The following is a 23,713-nucleotide window of genomic DNA, read 5'->3' as shown; positions in this document are numbered from 1 at the left end:
AGTGAGTGAGGCCAACAAATTGTATTTGCCCCCACATGCGCGCGCGCACACACACACACACACACACACACACACAAACACATATCAACAGATATTCCTTCTAAATAAATTATTTGATTACCTATAAAGACTGAGAGACAGTAGTGTCTATATTGGCTGTTTTGCTTGATCATACATATTTGACATTTTCCTTCTCATTATTATTAATAAAGAGGCTATATGTCCCACTCTTTTCTCTCTTTATCTTGCCCTCCTCTTGCTTCAGAGAGTGAGTAAGGCTGGGTCACAGAGAATCAGGGAGAAAGTGAAAGAAAAAGACAATGTGGGAGAATAAAAAATGAGAAAGTGTGGAGGACATTAACCAAGTGTGAATATTCTTTTTCTTCTCACAATCCTTTCAGTTCAAATTATGACCATGTACATAAATATAGGTATATTTATATTTTGTTTGCTTCTGTAGTAGTTACATCTTCATCTTCAAAAAAGAAAGAACAGCATTTTAGATTTTCAGACAGTGAAATAGGATTACACTAATGCTTTTATAATTGAATTTCAGGTCCAGGCCTGCAGAGCAAGGACAGCTATATATTAATATAGAATTGATTTAATTCTATGTAAGAATTAATTGCATAAAATATTCATGTTCTGCTATGTTACATAATCAGTTATACTGCTGTATTAAGATGGCATAGAGAGGATATGCCATCTGTTATCAACATGATGTTGAAATATTAGCCTAATGATGAGCATCTCATTATATAGGGTATCAGTTAGTGTATATTGTTATAAACAACACACGATTAAAACCTTCAAACTTGTTGTAATTGCTAGACCTTACATAACAAGTAAAACTGCTCCTCGAAGGCTAGACTTCTCTAGAACTCAAAAATGCTTATGCACTGATAAGTTGCTAACCCTCTGTGAAGTCCAAGTGTAACCTATATTGGAATACTATTCATCAATATAAGATAGCCCTGCCTTTGCACATTGTAATATCTTAGGCTGTATCCAAGAGGTCATTCAACTGATTAGCAAAGATTCACTTACCCATGCCTCTGGTATTCAGACATGCTATGTCTTTGTTTCACATACCATCTCTGCTTTTCTGGACTTCATGCATACCCACCAAATGCACTTCACTCTCTCCATTCATTATCCATATCTCACACCCAAAACTCACTCCACCTTAAACACTTCCCAATCATTCATCATAAAGCTTCAGTCCTCAAGAATTTGTTCCCTGCCAATAATTTTTCAGAGACATCTACAGATGTTCAACGGGAACATCAAAGACATCAATCAGATCAAAGTCATTGTTACATCTACTCATCCTTTGACTAAATTATTAAGAGAGAACATATGATAGTATTATGTATCATAGTACATGAAATAAAATAATAAATCCTTTGAATAATAGCATGATTATATTGAAGCACAAACAAATGATCATATACGTCAATAATACAAAAACTTGAGCTGCACAGCACTCCTGGGAAAGATGATCTTCAATTTGGTTGTCTCTGCTGAAATGCACCTGTAATATTTATAATATTTAGATTGTCAGCAAATTATAGTCATTGGGGGTGGGGTATGTCTCAATAGGGAAAAGACAAATTGGATCTCAGCATATAACCAGAGTATTAAATTTGTAAAATAAAAGGTGTTTCCTGTGAGAAAAGTTAAGTTTTGACATTTCAGAAAAAAGCCTTATCTGCAATGTTAGAACTTTATTAACTTGTAATTAACAGACTTTATTGACTATTATTTTATCAATAGCATCACGAGTTTCTTCAGATACTGATGGCAGCAACATTGTAGGTTTATTTTTTTTATGATAGTTTTATTACCCAGTGTATATCTGCTGAAGATTGGATTTTGAATCTGAGAAAAGCAGCCATCTGAAATAAGTTTTTTTTTTTTTTTTTCGATTCAGTCCTCTTTCACAGTATTGGTTGTTATCAGAGGTCCAAACTTGTCCTTCACTCTTCCTACCTATCGGTGATGACCAATGGGTATTTAATTGTGGGAGCAAAGGTTTATGACAGTTAAACATCATCATCATCATATTACTATGTCTTATTTTATACTATTGATTAATGTTATTAACATAGCTTAATTAACATATCTCAGGTTTGTTAGTTATGTTTAGTAGACTATAGATAAGAACATTCTCATACATTCACTGGAGTTCAAGATGAATTATAAGAGTTCAGTTTCAAGTTATGGCAGTTTTAAGACATTTGTGAAATTATTTTTCCTTAACATGTTCATATTCTCCTTTTATTCTCATTTTCCATCTCTCTGTTACTTTCTGGGATAGAGGTGGATGCCTTTGTCTCCATTCTTTCTTTCTTATCCACAATACATTTACTGTTTATTTCATTATTAACCATAACTTCTTTTTTTTTTTTTTTTTTTTTTTTGTAAATTACCTGATCTACCTCTAACACACACTCATCTTCAGATATTTCTCTTACAAATCTCTATAAAACCAGTCTTGTTGAAACTTGAGTTGGCAAACTTTGTCTTTTGACACCTCACCATTTGGTTTGGTAACTCTGTTACCTCTGTTACCATGACTTTATTACTGTGGCTACCTTAAACGACCAAATTTTAGTCTTACCAACTATCAGAAGACTGACAACACTGACAGTTTGACAATTAAGGTTACAGTTACTAATTTATTACATGAAATTCAACATCTCAGTATTGCTTCTCTAACTAGCTTTGATAATGAGATGAAACAGTGTAGCATCTCAAGGACCCCTTGCCATCTATGTAAAATTTTGTTTGGGCTGCATATTTGTGAGTGTGTCTGTAAGAAAGATAACATTCTGAAATTACATGAGCTACTGTTGTGTTTTCTGTTGTCATTTCTCTGTGCTTTGTGCTTTTGAAAATGTACAGAATAAAAAAAAAAAACAGGTAAGAGTTAGCTGCTGAAAAATTATCCAACTGTAAAACAATGCTTTAGCAATATGTATTCATCTAATCCATGCTACCATGGAAAAAAAGCTTATATAAAAACAACCAATTTTTGTCAACATTATATCAAAGAGTTCCATCAAAATCTTTTATGCTTGCATCTATATAATCTAATAATCTTAATGCTTTTTTTTTCTCATGTCTCAATAGACTTGCTATCTTTGGGTGATATCTTTACTTATATCACATAACTAATAAGGAATCTCTGCATAACTGTTCATGTAACAGCTATATACTTCTCTCAACAACCTACTTAGCTCTAAAATAAGGACTGCAAAAATTGTTGACTTTGCCCTTCATCTTTCTAAGGTTGATAAAATAGTTACCAGTCAAGTACTTGGATCAATATGATTAACTATAAACTTCCCCAAATTTTTAGTCAAGAAATTACCATTATTGCAAAAAGGAAAATGATAATGTCCAACTGAATGTCTTGCAAACCCAAGTATGAGTCTTGGAGTGAAGCTAATTTATTTGGTTATATTCTCCCTTCCACAAATTTGTAACCATGGGTCTATGTAAGAAATCATCACTGGCAAAATTGTTAGTGCATCAGATAAAATTCTAAGCAGCATTTCCTTTCATATTTTTAATGGTCCATTAAATAAGTATTAGTTGAACACAGGAGTCAAAGTAATCTACTAACACCTCCCACTAAAAATTGCTGTCCTCATGCCAAAATTTGAAACCATTGTTTTAGCCTTGTTATAATGCTGAAGACTCTGCCTTTGAATTTGCTCGTGCTATATTCCTCATAATATCTGTTGAATGTATCTGGTTCTTAAATTCAGTTTTGACTTTGAAGGAGAGACGCAGATTTTTGTCCCAACAATCATTAAGCATAAGAAATGTTGATTATTTCAAATAAACTAAATGTACACCCTCACTTAACTTTATATTTTACTAAACTTCTCTAAAAAGCTCTAAGATACATTTCCTCATTTTTAAAAATCTTTTTTAAGTATTTTAATTCAATAATTTTTTTTCTTATTTTAATTACTCATAATGTATCAACACTGTTTATATGCCACCGCCCACTTTTCTGTAATTTCTGAAATGTCAATGCCACATGGCTATTAGTTTATCAAAATGGTGTGATGGGTTGTCCATACTACAATAATATGGTCACAGCAACTTGAATTTTCTGAAATAATTTTAAGTCACAATTAAAATTAGCACGCTTGCAGCAGAAGCTATAATGAGTGGTCATTCAACCAACTAAAACCATGTCAAATATCCTTCAAATCCCACCTTTTCATCTTAAAAAGTGAAGGATGTGTTATATGATATACTCTTAGATACAATATGTCTGATAAAAGACAAGATGGTCATAACTGGAGCATCTTTGATTACAGGCCTGCAGGTTCAGCGCAATCTTAAATTCAGTTTTGACTTTGAAGGAGAGACGCAGATTTTTGTCCCAACAATCATTAAGCATAAGAAATGTTGATTATTTCAAATAAACTAAATGTACACCCTCACTTAACTTTATATTTTACTAAACTTCTCTAAAAAGCTCTAAGATACATTTCCTCATTTTTAAAAATCTTTTTTAAGTATTTTAATTCAATAATTTTTTTTCTTATTTTAATTACTCATAATGTATCAACACTAACCTTACTTACAGTGTTGCTAGTGCTCTTGGCAGACTCATAATACAAAAAACATTGCAGCTTCTTTCGCTTTAAACGTTTGAGATTCATTTTGTAAGACTGTATTGTTTGGAAATTTAAATGGAATTTCGTTATTTTGTTTATGTGAAAATTGCGTTTTTAATTTTGTTTTCTCATTTTTGTAATAATACGATTTTTAATAGAATGCTTTTTATTCACTTAATAATTTAAAAAATACTATTATCATTGTTGTTATTGTTAGTGCAGTGTAGCAATAGAAATCATAATGCCGGACAGACTAACTTTGACAAAAGATTTAGTTATGTGTCTTTATGCACTCAGTTCAAATAATAATAATAATAATAATAATAATAATAATAATAATGATAGTGATAATTATAATAATAATAATAATAATGATAGTGATAATTATAATAATAATAATAATAATGATAGTGATAATAATAATAATAATAATAATAATAATAATAATGATAATAGTAATAATTATAATAGTAATTATTATAATAGTAATAATAATGGTTTTAAATTTTGCCACAAGGGCAGCCATTTTGGGAGAAGGGATGTGTCGATTACATCGTCTCCCAATATTCAACTGGTACTTAATTTATCAACCCAGAAAGGATGAAAGGCAAAGTCGACCTCAGCAGAATTTGAACTCAGAATGCAGCGACAGGTGAAATGCCACTAAGTATTTCGTCCAGTATGCTAACCATTCTGCCAGCTCACTGCCTTATATAATAGTAAAAATAATAATAGTAGCAGTTATGTGCTGATATCTAATTATACTTTTACCTTATGAATGTGAGGTTTTGTGCCAAAGTTAAAAATTATTAAATCCCACTGAGCTCTGCTCTGCCTTTTATCTTTCTGGGCCCAATAAAATAAAATACCAATCAAGTACTGGAGTTGATTTAATTGACTAATCTGTGGCCCACATAAAATTTAAAGCCTTGTGCATATGTTAGAAATTATTATTATCACTACTAAAACTTCTATTGCCATTGTTAGTATAATATAATAAAAGTATATTACAAGGAGAGTAAATAATTGGATCATACTTTACAGGTTATTTTGTTGTATTGTGATGAGGTGTTTGTCTTCAGATAGACATGGAGTCAAAAATCACAAAGCATAAATTTGAATTCTAGCTTATGTTTTACTAAACTGTATACTTTTGTACATATTCCATGTGAGTGTTTCACCATTTTATTGTCATTACTGTGTAGCTGCCTCCAGTGGAAGTTCAGGTAACAGTTCAGTGGGTGGCTCTTCTCAAACTATATTATCTGCTGAAAAACAATCTTCTCAACCAGGGGTCTTAGAGCCAGGTATGTGGAGAGACACCTTTGGCCTATTCTTCCCTTCCTCTTCAAAACAAATTCCGTAATATTTGCTGACTGCAAAATCCCTGGACATTTTTCTCTTACACTTTATATATTTTTTCTATTCTCCTCTCTCTCTCTCTTTCTATTTTTTTTTTTTATCCAGACGTTTTTCCATTTTCTAAACCTTCTCTTCCTCTTGGTTGGTAAAATACCTACCTTCACATTTCTTAGTATTTGCTCCTCTTAGATCTTTTTTATTTATCTATTTATTTATCTGGTTATTTCAATCTTATCAGATACACTTTGGTATTTTTTAAACAATCTATCTTACCAAAACCACTGCAATAGTAGTACCACTTTAGAGCTGACCTTCCACCCATCCCTTCCTCTATTCTTTTCCTCTCCAGATGGTGTCCAGGTAGGTGCTGCTCCCTCCTAATTTTTAACTTTCACTGAAGATTTTTTTCCCTTTTTCTTCTTTACTCAGTGAAGAATATATATAGTTCTCCTTTTGTTTTCCATCCCCAATATTTCTCATCTATCTATTTGCTTTTTTCTGCTTTAGCTTCTGTTTCCTTACCTATGGAGCCAGTCCATAGCTTTTGGTATTTGATTTTTTTTCTGCTTTGATGCAATTATGCTTCTATATTTATAAATATTTCTATTTTTTACGTTAAACTTTTTTCCATTCTATTTTCTGTGGTTCAGTTATGGAAATTGGTACTTTAGTTTTAAATTTTAGTCTTCAGAATTTTCTATACAAATACATATATTATCAATACACAGTAAATAAATTATAACCTTCAAAAACAACAAACATTATACATATGTGTATGTGTGTGTATGTATATATGTATATATATATATTGTGTGTGTGTTTATATAAGACAAAGGTACACAAATGCGTATTCATGCACAAGGTGGACTTCTTTCAGTTTCCATCTGTTAAATGCAATTACAGAACTTTGGTTGGTTTGACACTTGCCAAAGGTTCTGCACAGTTGGAATGAATCTGAAGTTGTGAAACTGTGTAGTTGTGGAGTAAACTTCATATTTATACATAACATAATGCATACACATACATATATACATATTGTATGCACACATTTATATGCATATATATCTATATATATATATATATATATATATATATATATATATATATATATATATATATATATATATATATATATATACACACACACACACACACACACACACACACACACTCACTCATACACACATGCACAAACACACACATACACACATATTGCTTATTTTTCTTATTTTTGTGTGTTTAATTTCCTATTGTCTTCATTTGTGTTTTAATTGTTTACTAAATAACTTTGAATTCTTCAAAACTTTAACCTTATATTATTCTGTGAGTAACAACATTCAACTTTGATATTTTCTTCAAATTATTTTTAAAAATAGTATATTAGTTTGTTTTTTATTTTCATTTTTATTCTTAAATTTTGAAGTTATTCTATCCTACTTTTTTTTGTTCCTGTTACTTTATCATCATTATTGTTGTCGTTTCTCATCACTTCACTTCATCCCAGTTTCAATCTTCAGCCATAAGGTACTGTTTTAGCCAAACCCAATTCTCTGATTCACTCTTGCAGCATTATTTAGTTACATCCCTTTATGGACTGAGTTCAAATACCACCTGAGTCACCTTTGCCATATACTCACCCACAATAAATAAAATACTCACAAATATATTAGGTTTCATTCATTCCATTATACACATTCATGACCTGTACTCAACACTGAGTATATAATTGTATCTGATCAATAATACTTGGTGACAATTACAGCATGGAAGGCACATATTAGCCACTTGAAAACACACAAAAACTGTTAATGTCACTAAAACATTTAATATTTAGTGTTAAAGTTTTCATTGTATCCACTGCAACAAAAATTTTGACATTTTTTTTTTATGACTAACATGTAACATGTTTCTTCCATGATGTAATTGCTTTAGTTTCATCACATGGTCTCAGATCAAATTACTTGGTAGACAAGTATATCTCCAAAACCCTTGAAGACTTTGTTTCATTTATAGTTTCCATATCTTACTATCTTGCTTATCTCACTCCTCGTTTGTTGATCTTTCTCACTATATCAACGCAAGAATTCACACTTCAGAGGGATTTTTTTTTCTTTTGCTTTTTTGGTATTCTCTACAAACAATCTTTTATCATTCATGCACGAATCCCATGTAGGAAGTCAGAAGAATATTTGTTTTAATAATTGTCACTAAAACATGTATGTTTGCCAGTTTAGTAGCATGTGGAAATGGAGTGCATCCTGTTTAGAACATAGGTATTTAAATGTTATTATGATCGTTTTCTGCCTGTCAAATGTGTCTCAGAGGTGATATGTGTCTCAAATGTGATAAAGCAATGATAAAATTGGATTTCTTTGAAATTCTTATGGAATTTTAGACATTATTCACAACAATTTCCCTTCTCTTTATATACACACAAACATGGTTTATATGTAAGATTTCATTTAAATATTGACTAAGTTAATTAACGACCTATCAGTGGTGTGTGTGTGTGTGTGTGTTCAGAATATCAAACACTAGATTCAGTTTTTGCAGGGATAATGATATAAAATCCTCGAACTGTTAATGAAACTGTATATAATCATATTACTAAAAGGTGATTTTGTGGCTTTATTGTAGCTACAAGCTTTTATCAACTGTTTATGTTTCATTTGAAAACTTTTCGATATAATCCAAAATTACTTTAACACTTTGGCTACCTCCTTGTTCACAGCCAGGGTCAATGTACAAATGAAAAGTGGAGGTCAGTTATGATTTACTGAACTAGATAACCATTTAGAATTATTTTGATCATAAGACTTTTTGTCTAGGTTCACCAAGGCTTCAACAACTGTGGATCTTATTGCATAATTGTGTGGTTAAGATGATTACTTCATAAGTTCATAGTCTTGGGTTTAGTTATATTGCACAACATCTTGGGTATGTCTTCTACTATAACCCAGGGCCAGCCTATGTATTGTGAATGAATTTGGTAGGTGGAAGCTTTGTAGAAGCTTTTCATATGTGTGTGGTGTGTGTATGTGTGTTCATCTTAGTCTCTCACTACTTGGCAATCAATTTTGGTTTGTTTTTGCCTCCATAACATAGTTGGTCAGCAAAGAGAGATTGTTTGATTAGATACCAAACTTAGAATAAGTTTTGAAGTCAGTTTTATTAACTAACCCTTCAAGATGGTGCCTCAACATAGCCACTATCTTCTGAGTGGAACAAGTAATGAAATAGAATAATATACTAACAGTGATCTAGGAAATTTGTTATGTATTCATTGTTATAGCTGACTATGTGTTGTCTATGTGATTTGGCAATTTTAAAAATAGTAATACAAAAATTAGAATGTTAATGATTTTCCTGGTCTTATCAAACATTATGGATTTATTTTGTGGCTATTTATATCTACTGAGATTAAAAGTTGTTGGCAAATTAGTTTGAAAGAGTGGTATTTCCCCTGTGTCCTAATCTCTTAATTCAATAAAATTCAATGGTTTTAGTTGGTTGAGACAGCAACTGACATAATTCAGTTGTTAGTGAGAGCTGTTAGTCATGCATGGATGTTTCTCTAGTATTTTACCAATAGCTGACAAACCAGGCAATGCCTACAATAAACATGAAGCCTTAGTACTTCCCTCTGAAGTAATACATCGCAAGATATGGATGTACGCCATCTGCAGAAATGCTAACAAGATCCAAGATATTCTGCAACAATGTCGCTGTGCTTTCATTTGGAAAGGTAAAAAAGAAACAAATCATTTGCTGTCTTTCGTTTGATATCATCTTCACTTCATCACTACACCTGTTGTGCTCTGATGACTAACCTTATCCAGCAGATATTAGCAAAGGTGTTCCAGTTGCAATCCTCCCAGCTGTTTTTTCTCCTTTTCATTATTACAGATATAGAGAGTTATCTAGGACTACCTTTATCGAATATGTCTTTTCTCTTTGGAGACAGTAGGGACTTAATTGATTTGAAGTTTTCTAATTTTTCTACCTGGTAGTAACCATTCAAAATTTCCTTCATTCACACATGTTGTCACTATTGTTGTTGTTGTTTAGCATTGTTCAAGCAAATTTATCCCAACATATTGCTCTTAAAAAAAAAAGAATACAATTTTATTGCTTCAATGTATTTTGTTTGCTATTATACAAATGAGGACATTTTGGTTTGTTATTTACTGAAAATAAGCATCTATTTATTTCGGTTTATTGCATCAGAGTAGATCCCCTATTTCTGGGTATTTTATCATTTATGACTGACTCCCCATCAGGTTCTCACTTTTCAAAGGTGTTCTACTTTAGAGCAGCTCTCCCTTTCAATGTTTTTAGTCTGTGACATTATTATCAAAGTGGGACTTAGAAATATACATACACCTTGTAAAAGGAAATCTAAACTGTTTTTAATTTTTAATACATACCACCACTAGAATTGTTTCCATGCTCAGTGGCATTTCTTCCAACTGTACATTGTAAATTCAAATGGGTCAGCTTTGCCTTTTCTTTTGGGGTTTATAAATTACATATCAGTGGAACACTGAGGTTGATGTAAAAGACTTACCCACTTCTCCAAAACTGCTGGCCTTGTGCTAAAATTTGAAGCCACCACTGGCCCCAGTTCTACTTATACATAAACAGGTCTCCAGTTCAATACTACTGATTATTTTCGTTGTATATACAGGCTCAGCTCTTAATTCTACATGTTTATGTGTGTAATTACATGTATATACATAGCCATCCGTGTATCATACCTAATGTAAATACATCATGTAAACCAATTTTTCTGTGGTATTCTTTTAAAAGCACAATATGTATTAGAGGTAGGTGAAAATCATTGTAGCAGTGGCTGGTGAGAATGCTAGTTGTTCATTTCTGCCCCACTGGGTATTGTCAGTAGTATGTACTCTTAGCCAACCACATCTTAGGACGAAATCTGTTACCTCCGATATAGAAAAACAGTGAATGAACAATCACTAGTTTTGTCAATAGCAGTCTGATTGATCATAAATTCATTATATGCAACAGATTGAAATAGCCATCTGTGCATCATACCTAATGTAATTCCTTTGCACAAAGCAAATTTATTGTAGTATTGTCCAGAGATAATATCTCTTATGGTGTTTTATGTATATAGTTATGTGTGTGTGTGCATATATATATATATATATATATATATATATATATATATATATATATATATATATATGCACTATATAGGTTACATGCTAGCATGGAAAGCGGACGTTAAACGACGACGATGATGATGATGATGATATTATATATATATATATATAATAATATTAGGGACAAAATCCAAAACTATATATTTTATATATATATATATATATACATATATATATATATATATATACATATATATATCATCATCATCATTGTTTAACATCTGCTTTCCATGCTGGCATGGGTTGGACAATTTGACTGAGGGCTGGCAAACCAGAAGGCTGCACCGAGCTCCAATCCAATCTGGCAGAGTTTCTACAGATGGATGCCCTTCCTAACGCCAACCACTCTGAGAGTGTAGGGGGTGCTTTTTATGTGCCACCAGCATGGGATCAGTCAGCTAGCACTGGCATTGACTCAAATGGTGCTTTTTACGTTCCACCAGCACAGGACCAGTCAGGCAGCACTGGCATTGACAATGCTCAAGTTGTGCTTTTTACATGCCACCGGCACAGGTGCCAATCAGGTGGTACTGTCATCGGCCACGACAACAACTTCACTTGCCTCAGCAGATCTTTGCAAGTGCAGTTTATTGCCCAATGATTGAAGGGTACTCTTTAATGAGCTGGTTATGCTGCACTGGCATAGGCCACAGTTACTGTCTCACTTGGCTTGCTGGGTCTTCTCAAGCACAGTGTATCTGTAAAGGTCTCAGTCACTTGTCATCTCCTCTGTGAGGCCCAATGTTTGAAGTTCGTGCTTCACCACCTCATCACAGGTCTTCTTGGGTCTCCCTCTTCCACAGGTTCCCTCTGCTGTTAGGGTGTGACACTTTTTCACACACTGTCCTCATCCATACACAACACATGACCATACCAGTGCAGTCGTCTCTCTTGCACACCACATCTGATGCTTCTTATGCTCAACTTTTCTCTCAAGGCGCTTACACTTTGTCGTATATGCACACTGACATTACACGTCCATCAGAACATACTAGCTTCATTCTTTGCAAGCTTACACATGTCCTCAGCAGTGACAGCCCATGTTTCACTGCCATGTAGCATGGCTGTTCGCACACATGCATCATACAGTCTCTCTTTTACTCTGAACAAGAAGCCCTTTGTCACCAGTAGAGGTAGGAGCTCTCTGAACTTTGCCCAGGCTGTTCTTATTCTAGCAGCTACTCTCTCAGAGCATCCACCCCGCTACTGACTTGGTCACCTAGGTAACGGAAGCTATCAACTACTTGTAGTTTCTCCCCCTGGAATGTGACGGAAACTGTTTTCTGCACATTTTCATTGTGTATTGCCCCTGAGCATTTACCACAAACAAAAAACTATCTATCTATCTATATATATATATATATATGCACATGTGTGTTTGTGTGTTATGCATAAATGCAAAATTATTTGTATGCTACCTGTGCTAGACTGCCATCCAATCCAGGGATATATTTATCTCCTATCCATCTAACACATTCCTATTAGATTATACATTTATAAACTTGGGCTTCTACTTCCTTCTAAAGTATGGCAATGATTTCTTGCTTAATAAGTATTTAATTGACTCCTATCCATATCATTAGCCTTGGTTAATAAAGATAGAGCATGCAGGTAATTACTAATGTCCAGGTGAAACAGTTTTCTTCATATCACTCAGTTTCAAATACATAGAGGTGGAGGAAATGTTCTTAGCCTTCAATGTGTTGTTTGTTGAAGCATAACTAAAGAGTGTTGTTTTATGTAGTGTATCAATGTCAGTTATCTTATAGTAAGATTCTTCATGTTCCGAACTGCTTCACCTACCACTCATAGTCACAAGGCGTTAAAGTATTGTAGAAGGGCTTAACTGGGGGTTGAAGACAAAATAAATTTTAAATATTTTATACTTAACTAACGCTATCCAACTTATTTTATTATTTTCAAAATTAGATAAAATTCGTATACTAATAGTTGTTGATAGAAATATGTTGCAGAAATAGTTAATGGACATTGAAGTGTTAAATCATGTCTCAACAGAAATATAAGTCAAGTTCAGTGACTAAAAAGTTTCTACAGCTAGTGTTGTGTTATGTTGTGAGATGACACCAGTGCTGGACTCCCAAACAAACACCATTAGCTTGTTTTGGTGAATATTCTTTTTTGGATTGTGTTTTGGCACTTCGTCACTATCCAACCACCATGCAGAATCCATTTTTCAACACGCGTAACAATACCATGTAAAAATGGTTCGCTTTTATGCCATGACAGCAAAGAACAGCAAGTTTCAAGATGACATGTCATTTAATGCTCATTCAGTTGGTGTAGTACCCACTTGTCCAGCTTCTTTACCTTGCCGATTTGTTTCAGATGATCCAATACAATTGGAATCAAAACAGCAAACCTTGCTGCTAACTCACACCTAGTTTGAGATGTATCCACTTCTACTACAGTTTCCAGCTCATCATTATCCACCTTGGTCTCAGGTCTACCAGAGTCTCATTTTCAAGAGTAAAGTCACCAGACTGGAACTTCTCAAACCATCAACGTACAGTGCACTCATTGGCCACATCTTCACCAAACACGTCATTGATGTTTTGAGCTGTCCAGAATGCATTGCTTCCACAATGGAACTCATATTCATAAACAACACAAATTTTTGATCTATCCATGGATTCACAAAAATTGATTTACAAGAGAAAACTCCCCATATAATCAGACACCGTAAATTGCATTTCGGAAAAATGATGTAACTTTTCAGTGTTGTAAAACAAAGAACTGTCAGGATAAAACTTTGGAGTTAACGACTGTCAAACTTGGTGTATAAGAAAATCGGACATTTCATTCTTAATGACCTGATATTTAGGAGAGTGAGAAAACGGTTGGAGTAACTGGAAGTTATTGCTAATATTCAGGTGAGATAAGGTGGTGAGATTATAGAATTGTTAGCATGTCAGACAAAATGGTTAGAAGCATTTCACCCTTCTTTATGTTCTGAGTTCAAATTCTGCAGAGGTCAACTTTGCCTTTAATCCTGTTAGGGTCAATAAAATAAGTACCAGTCGAACACCTGGGTTAATGTAATCAACTTAGCCTCCCTCGAAATTGTTGGCCTTGTGCCAAAATTTGAAACCAATATTCAGGTGAGAGAGATGACTAACAGGGAGAGTAGAGAATAGTTAAGTGTAGACACCATCTTCTGTGAGGAAGTTAGAGTAAAGAATGTAGCCTGGGCGGCTGAGACGGATTCAAGCCAGAGGTTGAGATATGTGTGTCTTGAGAGGAATAGCATGAGTGGTCTTGAAGAATAGCATGTGTGGTCTTCTTCATGTAGAAGGTGATGAGCGAGATTTAGATTGGCTTCAAGTCCATGGGTATTGGAGAGGGTTTTCACATTTCAGGAAAGAGTAGAGAATGGCAGTGCATTGAAAAGTCACATCAACCCTCTGCCAAAGGCCTGAACTGAATGCTTACCATCGAATGAACTCTGCTAAAGGCACTGAAGGAGCAGGTTGATATCAAACTAGGCAGTGTCTACCACACAGAAAAAAAAGTAGCGGGGTTCCTTCTACACTATATACAATGGGACTACATTAGAAAAGTAACAGAGGCATAATGACAAAAAATCAGCAAGCTCCTGTATCAAAGTTGGGTTTTCTACAAGGATTTTCACTGCTGCTAATCTTTTTAATAAGTCTCAAACAACACCAAAATACTTAATCACAACAGTATTCCGATATAATAATACTAACTTCAAGTTATCATTCATAAAGATGTTTTATATGATACTTATTACTACTCACCTTTATCCTTCGTAAATGCTCACATTTGGCAGCTATACTGGTCTTCCACCTCCTTGAAATAGCAGCCAAATCTCCCTCAGATCACAAGCCAGATTTTCTTGAAAAAGGAAAACCATATGGAGAAATGATGGGATGCTTTCAAATGTGTTTTTTGTTCATTCAAGGCCGACCAGCAACTAAACAGCAACAGCTATACACACATACTTTAGTTAACTACTTCAATACAGCTAAGTGGTGATGTTAATAGCAGCAGCATCTACCACAACAAGTGCTGAATAACAGCAATTTTGACAGGATATAGCTGGTTCATTCCAGCACCTCTACAACAGTAGAGCAAAGTTGAAACTGATACTGAAAGTATTCACTTAGTTTCTAGCTATAAAAATATCTTCTTCAGATAAATGTGTTGTTTTATTCAGAAAGATGACAATGATGAAGAATAACTTCTGTTTCCTATATCCCTGCTGCTGTTATTGAGCGGTTGTTGGGTGGATTGGTGGGTTAGGTTGCCACTGCAATTCTATATTTGTAATCAGCAATGAACACAAAAAACAAAAGAAAGAAACCTCACACATGCCACAAACAACTCCAGTAACAAAACCTCATCACACCCCTTCCATTGTTGTTCTGCTATCTAGTTACCTTTACGATTACACTAAACTTTCTTTACTTTTCTTCCTCCTCTCTCTCAAGACAAACTTCATTCACCACCTTCACCCTTTCTATCCACCCTCTACAAATGAAATAGTCACCTGTCTATAAATCCAGGGTGGCTGCTAGAGTCTTCTACCACCTGCCATCATTGCTACTGTGCCACAGTTGGTAGCAGTTACTATCGGTGGCATTTGCTTTTGTTTCGTATCATTGGAAGCTACCATAGCCATTACTTCTGCACTGCACGCCACACCATTCTAGGCCAAGGCTAACGATCACGATGGGGGCTTCTGTTGCAAAAGGTACTGCTACTCCCTTTTTCTTCAGTCTTAAACTTAACTCTACAACACCCCTCACTTCCTCACACACACACACACACATATACACTCACTCACGCATGCGCTCACTCACATAAATTTTATATTAAAAAGCATTAAAAAAAAGTGTTTAAAGTCTGTTACATATAGGTAACTAAACTTTTAAACACATTCTCTCATGTATAGACACACATGCACACATACACACACATGCATATTCTTTGCAAAATCAATTGCATGTTATCAAAATTCTGCCTTAACAGTTGTGAGAATCAATTATTGCTGTCATGACCCAAATATGTTCACAACCCAAGATACCTTTTATTAATTGATCCAAATGACATTAGCTTTCTTTTTTCTCATTTATTCAAATGGAGCTTTCAAATTAAATTTCTATTTGTTTGTTATCTAAATAATTTGGGACCTTAAACCTTTAATAGTCAAACCACCCCTGCCAGACCTTGCTGGCATGTTATATCTCATAGTAGCAGAACTTCCTTGATAATCACATCAATCTGTATAAATACAGGGTGTCCACAAAGACTGGGTACATGGAGTAAATAAAATCATAACATAAACAATTAAATATAAGAAATAATAATTTCTTAAAGTATGTGTTAATCCCTATGTGGGTACATGGAGTAAATAAAATCATAACATAAACAATTAAATATAAGAAATAACAATTTCTTAAAGTATGTGTTAATCATCATGTACCCCGACTTTGTGGACACCCTGTACTTCAACATCACTAACAGCACTGATGTTATTAATTCTAAGGTGTTAAACCTTAAGCAAGACACACTAACAATTCTAATCTATATAAATACACTCCTATATCTAACACCATTAGTGTTATACATGCCATATTGTTAAACCATATACAAGTCACATCACTTTATATATATACCAACATATCTAACACCATCACTGCAATGAATAGTGAAGTGTTAAATCTTAAGCACTCTGCTATATAAGTATATGAACCAATATATCTAAAACATTCAGTATTATGGATATAGTATTCAGCCTTAAGGAAGGCACACCATGCTACATAAGTACACCAGAATATCTATCAATATAAATATTGTGAATACTAACTACTTAAATCAGTATTTCTGTGTTGTATTTGTTTTCCAACTAAACATATACTATGTATTTACTTTGCCAAAGGATAAAATTTTATTTCCACTGTGTATTTTGTATCAAGTGTGTGTGTGTGTATTGGAAGTGAAAGGTGTATGTGAGCATATAATGAGTGTATGTGTATATATGTATTAGAATGTGAGGAAAATGTGAAGTGTTTGTGTATTTGTAGGAGGGGTGCATGTATGAGCGAGAGAATGTATGAGTGTGTAGAAAGGTGTGTCAGTGAAATTTGGGTTATGTGAGATGATGTATGAGATGCGCACATATTTGTATATAATAATTGTGTGTGTGTGTGTAATAAACATGCTCAAATAAAGAAGAAATGGCAGAGAGATGTGGGAAGGAGAGAGATTATAGTGGTAAATACACAAGGTAATGGGAGACAACTTTAATTTTTATCTTGCCCTCTAGAAATGCTCCAAGTGTTTATCTTAGCTGCTGTGTTTCTGTTGTTTTGCAGTTTGAACTTGCTGCACGTGGATCTTTACAGTGAACTGCATGTAACAATGCAGTGACTTCATATAACTTTTGGTGACCGTGTATATAATGTATAACATGTATAATGAAGCTATCTGCCACTAGCAAAGCTTTATATACAAATTATGTCCTGTGTTGTTCTCTGGTATAAAGGTTTCTATAATTGTGGAGAATGCCGATTCATGTTTTGTCTTTGTTGCTATCCATCATACTGAACTGTCAACAGCCCTGTTCATTTAACTGCAATTATAAGTTACTGCATCACTAGTTGAGAGTTGAATTCCTCCATAGTAAAAGCTACATGATCCATAGGATCAGCATTCATGACAGCTGTTTTGAAAAAGATTAGTCTCCATACCTGATATTAAGTATCAATACTATTGGTACATGGAATCAGGGAAGTTGTCCCTTACCCCACCCCACCCCCGCCTAACTTGTGTATTAGGAATGTGCTGTATATCTTTCCTCTCCCCGTTCCTTTCACTGTCTTCTGCCATCTTGACCACTTCATCTCTTCCCTTTTTTAACCTCTCTACCTTGGACCTATATCCTCAAACCTTATACATGTCATTCATAGTCAAACAAGCAACCAAATCACCCATGCCTCTATATTTTATGAACATTTTAACTGACCTCCATGTCATAAACTGTGTCATGTAATGACTACACCATGTCACAAGTGTCCGAAGTCATAATCAGCCAAATCACAAGCATAATGTTCTGTTGCCATGGCCACCACCTCATACTTCTAATTACAAGTGATATTCTATTGTACAGTATCTTTCCAGCCTCAATGTAATTTTGTTCATTTTGAAATTTGCTAGAATTACCACTCAAATTTCTTTTCTCTATTTCAGGTCGTAGCTTGGTGGCAAAGAAAAACGATGGTATTAAAGAATCCACAGATAGCAGTGCTACACTGGAAGATGAAGACACTAAAAGTAATGATATTAATATAATTTCAGTATTGATTTAAGTGTACTGTTTAGTTATTTAGGTCTCAATGTTTCTCTGTTCTCGCCCTATTAGACCAGTATTTTAATATTATTATTATGTATGTTCATTTCTAGGTGTTATTTGTTGATTATAATGCTTTTTTTTTTTTTTTTTTTTTTTTTTTCCACAATTCTTATTACTTTTATATGTGTTCATATTACCCCAAAATTATCATTCATAGCTGGATAATATACTTTGCTAATATGTTTATTTTACTGGGGTCATTCACAAGAATTGTCAGCTGTCTACTTTTTTACACTCTTAGGTTTCTTAACTCCTTATAGCACTGGGGTGTTTAAAAATGAATTCACTATTTAACTCCTGAATTCACTATTTAACTAAGAAATGACCAACTCCTCTTGCTTCAAGAAATTATATCTGCACTTGACACATCTTTGGTTCAGCACCAACAAATGCAAAAGACACCAGTCTTCAATGACAGGTTTATGCTCATATAATTAAAAAAATAATGACAGCTGCTAAATTCTGTATTAGAGGATTGCAACCCAACAATTCAATCTAGCAGACCATTCATCAATTATGATACTGTGGTATGTGTTTAGTTAGATGGCCTGGCCAACTTAAGAGTTTAGATGCAATTTCTTGAAGCTAAATCAACTGATATTCTCTGACATTCTAAGAATTGTTCCTACCTGACTTTTTTCTCCCTTTTTTTTTTTTGTGTATAGGTATTTGCATAAACTGAACCATACAGTGTTGAAACAGCAACAATTAATAATAGAGTAGATACTTCTCATCTCTTCTGGGGTGCCACATAAATTGGTTGAGGTACTAACATAATTAAGGGCCCTTATTTAACTGTATATTTGATAAACTGTTAAGCCTGTACATTTCAGTGGAGAAATTCCTGCCAAAATTTATCAAACAATAATCTCAGAGGGAATGTATGTACCAAAATATAGTTTCAGGTCATAGTTTGCTGTAATGATATAAAGAACTAACTAAAGGTTTAAAAATTACGGTATTTTCTCCAGATATTAGTGTGGTATATGTATGTATGTATGTGTAAAAACATCTTATGTGAATCAGAAATATATTAAAATAATGTAAGCATGCAATATATTTGTATGTTTATGAGTTATGTTAATTGTGATACTATATGTAGCTTTATAAAACAGTCTGTTGCTCAGAAACTTTCAATCATAATTATTAAAGTTGAATGTCTGTGTAGTTATCACTGAAATGTTATCTGAAGAATGCATAGCTCATCAAGAACTTGGTAATGGCTGAGTACATTGTTAAATAATATATTCAACATTATTTAATAGTGATGAATTCATTGTAATAAGCACCAAGTCAAGCTAAGGCAATAATAATAATGATAATAATAGTAATAGTATAAAAATAAAAGTGAATAAAAAGCAAACATAATTCTTTTTTTAAAATTGGTCCATTCATTTTACTTTAGTGAGGGAGAGAAGCTATTTCATACTTATCTATTTATTTTTCTTGCAATAATAGTAATCCAACTGTAGAACTGTGTTCAATCTATTTCATAGTAACAAAAAATTATAGAGATAAATTTCCAGTCATATGTACATATCTCAATTTTCATCAAAGTGATATCAAATTCACGATAACTTATGGAGAACAGTTAAATCAGAAAGCTGTTTTTGTTTTGTTTTTAATGAAATCAGATGGCTACAGTTTTTAATATAAAAAAGGTGGCAAGAGAAAATAAAAGTGCCTGGATCTTTTTCAAATTGATAGATAGATAGATGTGAATGAGATAGAGTGAGAGAGAAGAGAAAGTTGAATGAATTCATTAGTTTTCCCTGCTACAGATTTTAATGGCAGGTCTTTCCTAAATTCAAATGTTCAATGCAAATTCTTTTCCATCTAAGCCTTTTCGTATTCAACTGCAGCCATATTTCATGTGCATACATCATGAGACAAGCAACATGAACACTCAGTTCTTTGCATTCTTTTAGCTGTTGCCTTCATGACAAACAACATGTGATGATAACTATCGTCATACATTAATGAGCCCACAACTGTCGTTAAACAATGACTGGAAATGTTTTCCTTTAACAAGCATTTTTTGATCAGTCCAATCCATTTCACATTATTGAAGTGAAGATTGACTATTTGATAGCAGTAGTAGTAGTAGTAGTAGTAATAATAATAATAATAATAATAATAATAATAATAGAACTCTGTTTAATTTATTTTATAGATAATCTGTAGTAATGAAGGTAATAAAAATAATACGCATTTCAATCTTATCATGACCTCATCAGTGTGATATCAAATTCAAGACTTTTAATGGAAATCAGATAAATCAGAAAGTCCTTTGTTGTTTAATCAGATCAGATAGATATAGAGTCGTTTTTTTTTTTTTTCTTAAAGTAAGAAAAGAGAGAAATAAATAAATATATAACCTATAGCTATATACTACACTGCCCCTCAACTATGCACCTCAGTACCCAGTACATGTTCGCTATACTGTCCTGCAGTTGTGCGCTACACTGTCCTTCAACACTGTTCTACAGTTGTGCATTACACTGTACTATCCCACAGCTTTACGCCGCATTGTCCTACAACTATACATTCTACAGTATTCCCCAGTGAAGACTACACTGTCATTCAGTTGTGTGCTACTCTGTATCACTGTTGTACAATCATAGCTGCAAACTACACTCTAAAGTTGTTGACACCTCCAAACTTTCTTGGATTTTATACAATATGCTGTCCTCACTGTACACCACATTAGTCTTTCCCATAACATCATTCTCATAATATGAGAGCTGTGATAACATGATAACCACATTTAATTATAGCTATTTATTATTTCTCCTCCCCCAAAATGTAGGTAAAATGGATAGTGAGAGTAAGTAGAAACTTAGTTTCTTTTATAATCCATAACTAAAATTTGTTATTTCTAATATATTGCTAGCTCATGTTTCTTTCTCAATCTATCTCAATGTTATGTTTAATGTGTGGCCTATATTCCTTGCTTGATTTATCTGGAGTTGTCTAAACATTCAGTTCATATTTTATCAATTATCAAAGAAGGTAAAAGAGAGAAAATAGAAAGCTTCTGACAATGCAGAAAGTTTTATAAAACCTTTATATTTCAGATGCAAAGGCCCATCTTCAGAAGAAAAACAGTCTGGGAAATGTCCAGTTATGTAGGTTCCATTTACCCATTTAAATTACCTAGCATTATGTAGCAGCAACAAACTTCCAAGCTGGAAGTTCATTTACATCAATGCTTGGAGCATTGATTACACCTATGTTTGGAGAGTGACTGCTGTTGCTACATTATGCTAAGGGATTTGAATGGGTTAATGGAACCTACATAACCAGACATTTCCCAGATTTTCTTTTTTTTTCTGAAGATGGGCTTTGCACCTGAAATATAAAGGTTTTATAAAACTTTCCACATTGTCAAAAGCTTTCTATTTCCTCTCTTTTACCTTCTTTGATATTACAATGCTTCAAGCAAACTACAACACTTATTTATCGATTATGCTCTTTTCCTACTAACATTTTTCCTAGATACACCATATGCTACACAATATATAGACATCTTATTGAACCTCAAGAGAGCTTCTATATAGTCACTCCAGTTCTGTATAATAGCCAAATCTTTGTTTTCAACTTTCCACTGTCTCTAAAATATAAACCATGGATTTAAAATTTTATATCCTATGATTACTCACTCCACAATAGGATCTGCATGTGCTAGCAAAGAAGATTCTCTGTAGTCGTTGTGTTCAGTATAGTAGCCAAATCTCCCTTAACAAATATTTATTATTGAATTTAAAATGGTGGGTTACTTAAACCAGAGTGGAACCTTCTGTATAATCATTTGACATGATCAGCATAACAATCAAGCAAATCTTCCTCAACAAACTGCCTGCCAGTTGGAAGCACTTTAACAGTGAATTAACTTCTTCATAGACACTTGACTTGCACAACACAGTAGCCAAGTTTCCATCTACAAACTTTATGAAAACAGAGCTTACTTGCTTTTCATGTCCATGTTTCAAACTAGATGACCATAACTGAAACACTAAATAAGCTGCAGCATCTGCAGGATGCTCCTAAATATTCAGTTAGCTTGCCTTCTGTCAACTATAAAACAGATGAGAATTGATCTATAATAGCATTTGCAGCAACATCAACAAAGATTTGGTTAAATGAGGTTTTGATTTTTGTTTAATTTTGTTTATCCTCTTGTTTTTTGTTTTTTAACCTGCATGGATTTTTAGTTTGTTTTGAGGGATTTAGTTTTACTAATTCCCATGAAAATTTTCACTCTAGTTTCTTTGAAAAGAGTGTATCTAGCTTTTGTGTTGCCGTTGATATTAGTGGTAGAGATATAACAGTGATTTATCTCACCATTCAGATACTGGGCAAATGAAAGCAATCTCCTGAATCTTTTAAAATCAAATGATCCAGAGCTATCACTGATTAAATGGGTTTGTCACAATTTAAATGGAGCTGCTATAGATTAATTAATCATGTCATAGATTAACTGGGGTTGTCACATATTAAACTGGACTACAACAAATTAACTGGTGTTGCTACAGTTAACCAGAGATGTCACAAGTTAATGTAGACTACCACGCATAAACTGAAAGCTACCACATATTAAATATGACTCAGAGACAGATAGTTATTATAGAACTGTTATAAAAATGAAAACTGCATATGACTGATTATAAATTGACAGGTTTGAATCCTTGGAATATATATGGATGAGTGGGAGTATATATGGATAGTTTAGAAGCTGTAGAAATGGATTGAAGTGCAGCTAGCTAGGGACTTACAACTGAGCACCTTATGATTAATAAATGTTAATTTACAGATAAATGTATTCTCAAAGCTACAAGTTAGCTACTAAATTATTAGCTAACAACATCTGTTATTCTTAATCTCTTGTCTCTTGTTAGAAGATTTGTTAAATTAATATTTAGCTATCTCATGCAAGTGGGTTATATACAGTTAATTGTTTAACTTTTAATCAGTTGTATCTATCAGTGGGTTATTATTAACCCTACTAAGTTCACAGATTGGTTGTATTCTTGGTAGAATTTGAAGAAAACATTCATGTACTATATAAAGCATCCATTCCATTTTCATTTGAACTTGTCATGTCACTTATTTACAGCTTGGTG

The 23,713-nt window shown here is 33.4% G+C and overlaps 1 protein-coding gene and 1 long non-coding RNA gene across 20 annotated transcripts in view; one reads left to right on the top strand and one right to left on the bottom strand.

The window, feature by feature from the left end:
• The window catches only part of LOC106874089 (calcium/calmodulin-dependent protein kinase type II delta chain), a 343,297-nt gene that overhangs the window by 264,322 nt on the left and 55,262 nt on the right, over positions 1-23,713 (top strand). For 6 of the 19 annotated variants that reach the window (XM_052967919.1, XM_052967916.1, XM_052967912.1 and 3 more), the window contains exon 13: positions 18,428-18,511. In XM_052967919.1, coding sequence (XP_052823879.1) covers positions 18,428-18,511 — 84 coding nt within the window. Of the gene's footprint in view, positions 1-5,848; positions 5,951-18,427; positions 18,512-21,399; positions 21,418-23,713 lie in introns of all 19 variants that reach the window. The other 13 variants (XM_052967902.1, XM_052967911.1, XM_052967907.1 and 10 more) reach the window with 3 other exon arrangements.
• Positions 1,412-15,313, bottom strand: LOC128247825 (uncharacterized). The gene is made up of 2 exons (XR_008264146.1): positions 14,974-15,313; positions 1,412-1,534 (listed from the first exon to the last, which is right to left on the bottom strand). It is a non-coding gene; the product is annotated as an uncharacterized LOC128247825 (long non-coding RNA).

This window comes from Octopus bimaculoides, chromosome 5 (assembly GCF_001194135.2).
Source record: "Octopus bimaculoides isolate UCB-OBI-ISO-001 chromosome 5, ASM119413v2, whole genome shotgun sequence".
NCBI lineage: Eukaryota > Metazoa > Mollusca > Cephalopoda > Octopoda > Octopodidae > Octopus > Octopus bimaculoides.
This window is presented reverse-complemented; position numbering and strand designations above follow the sequence as displayed.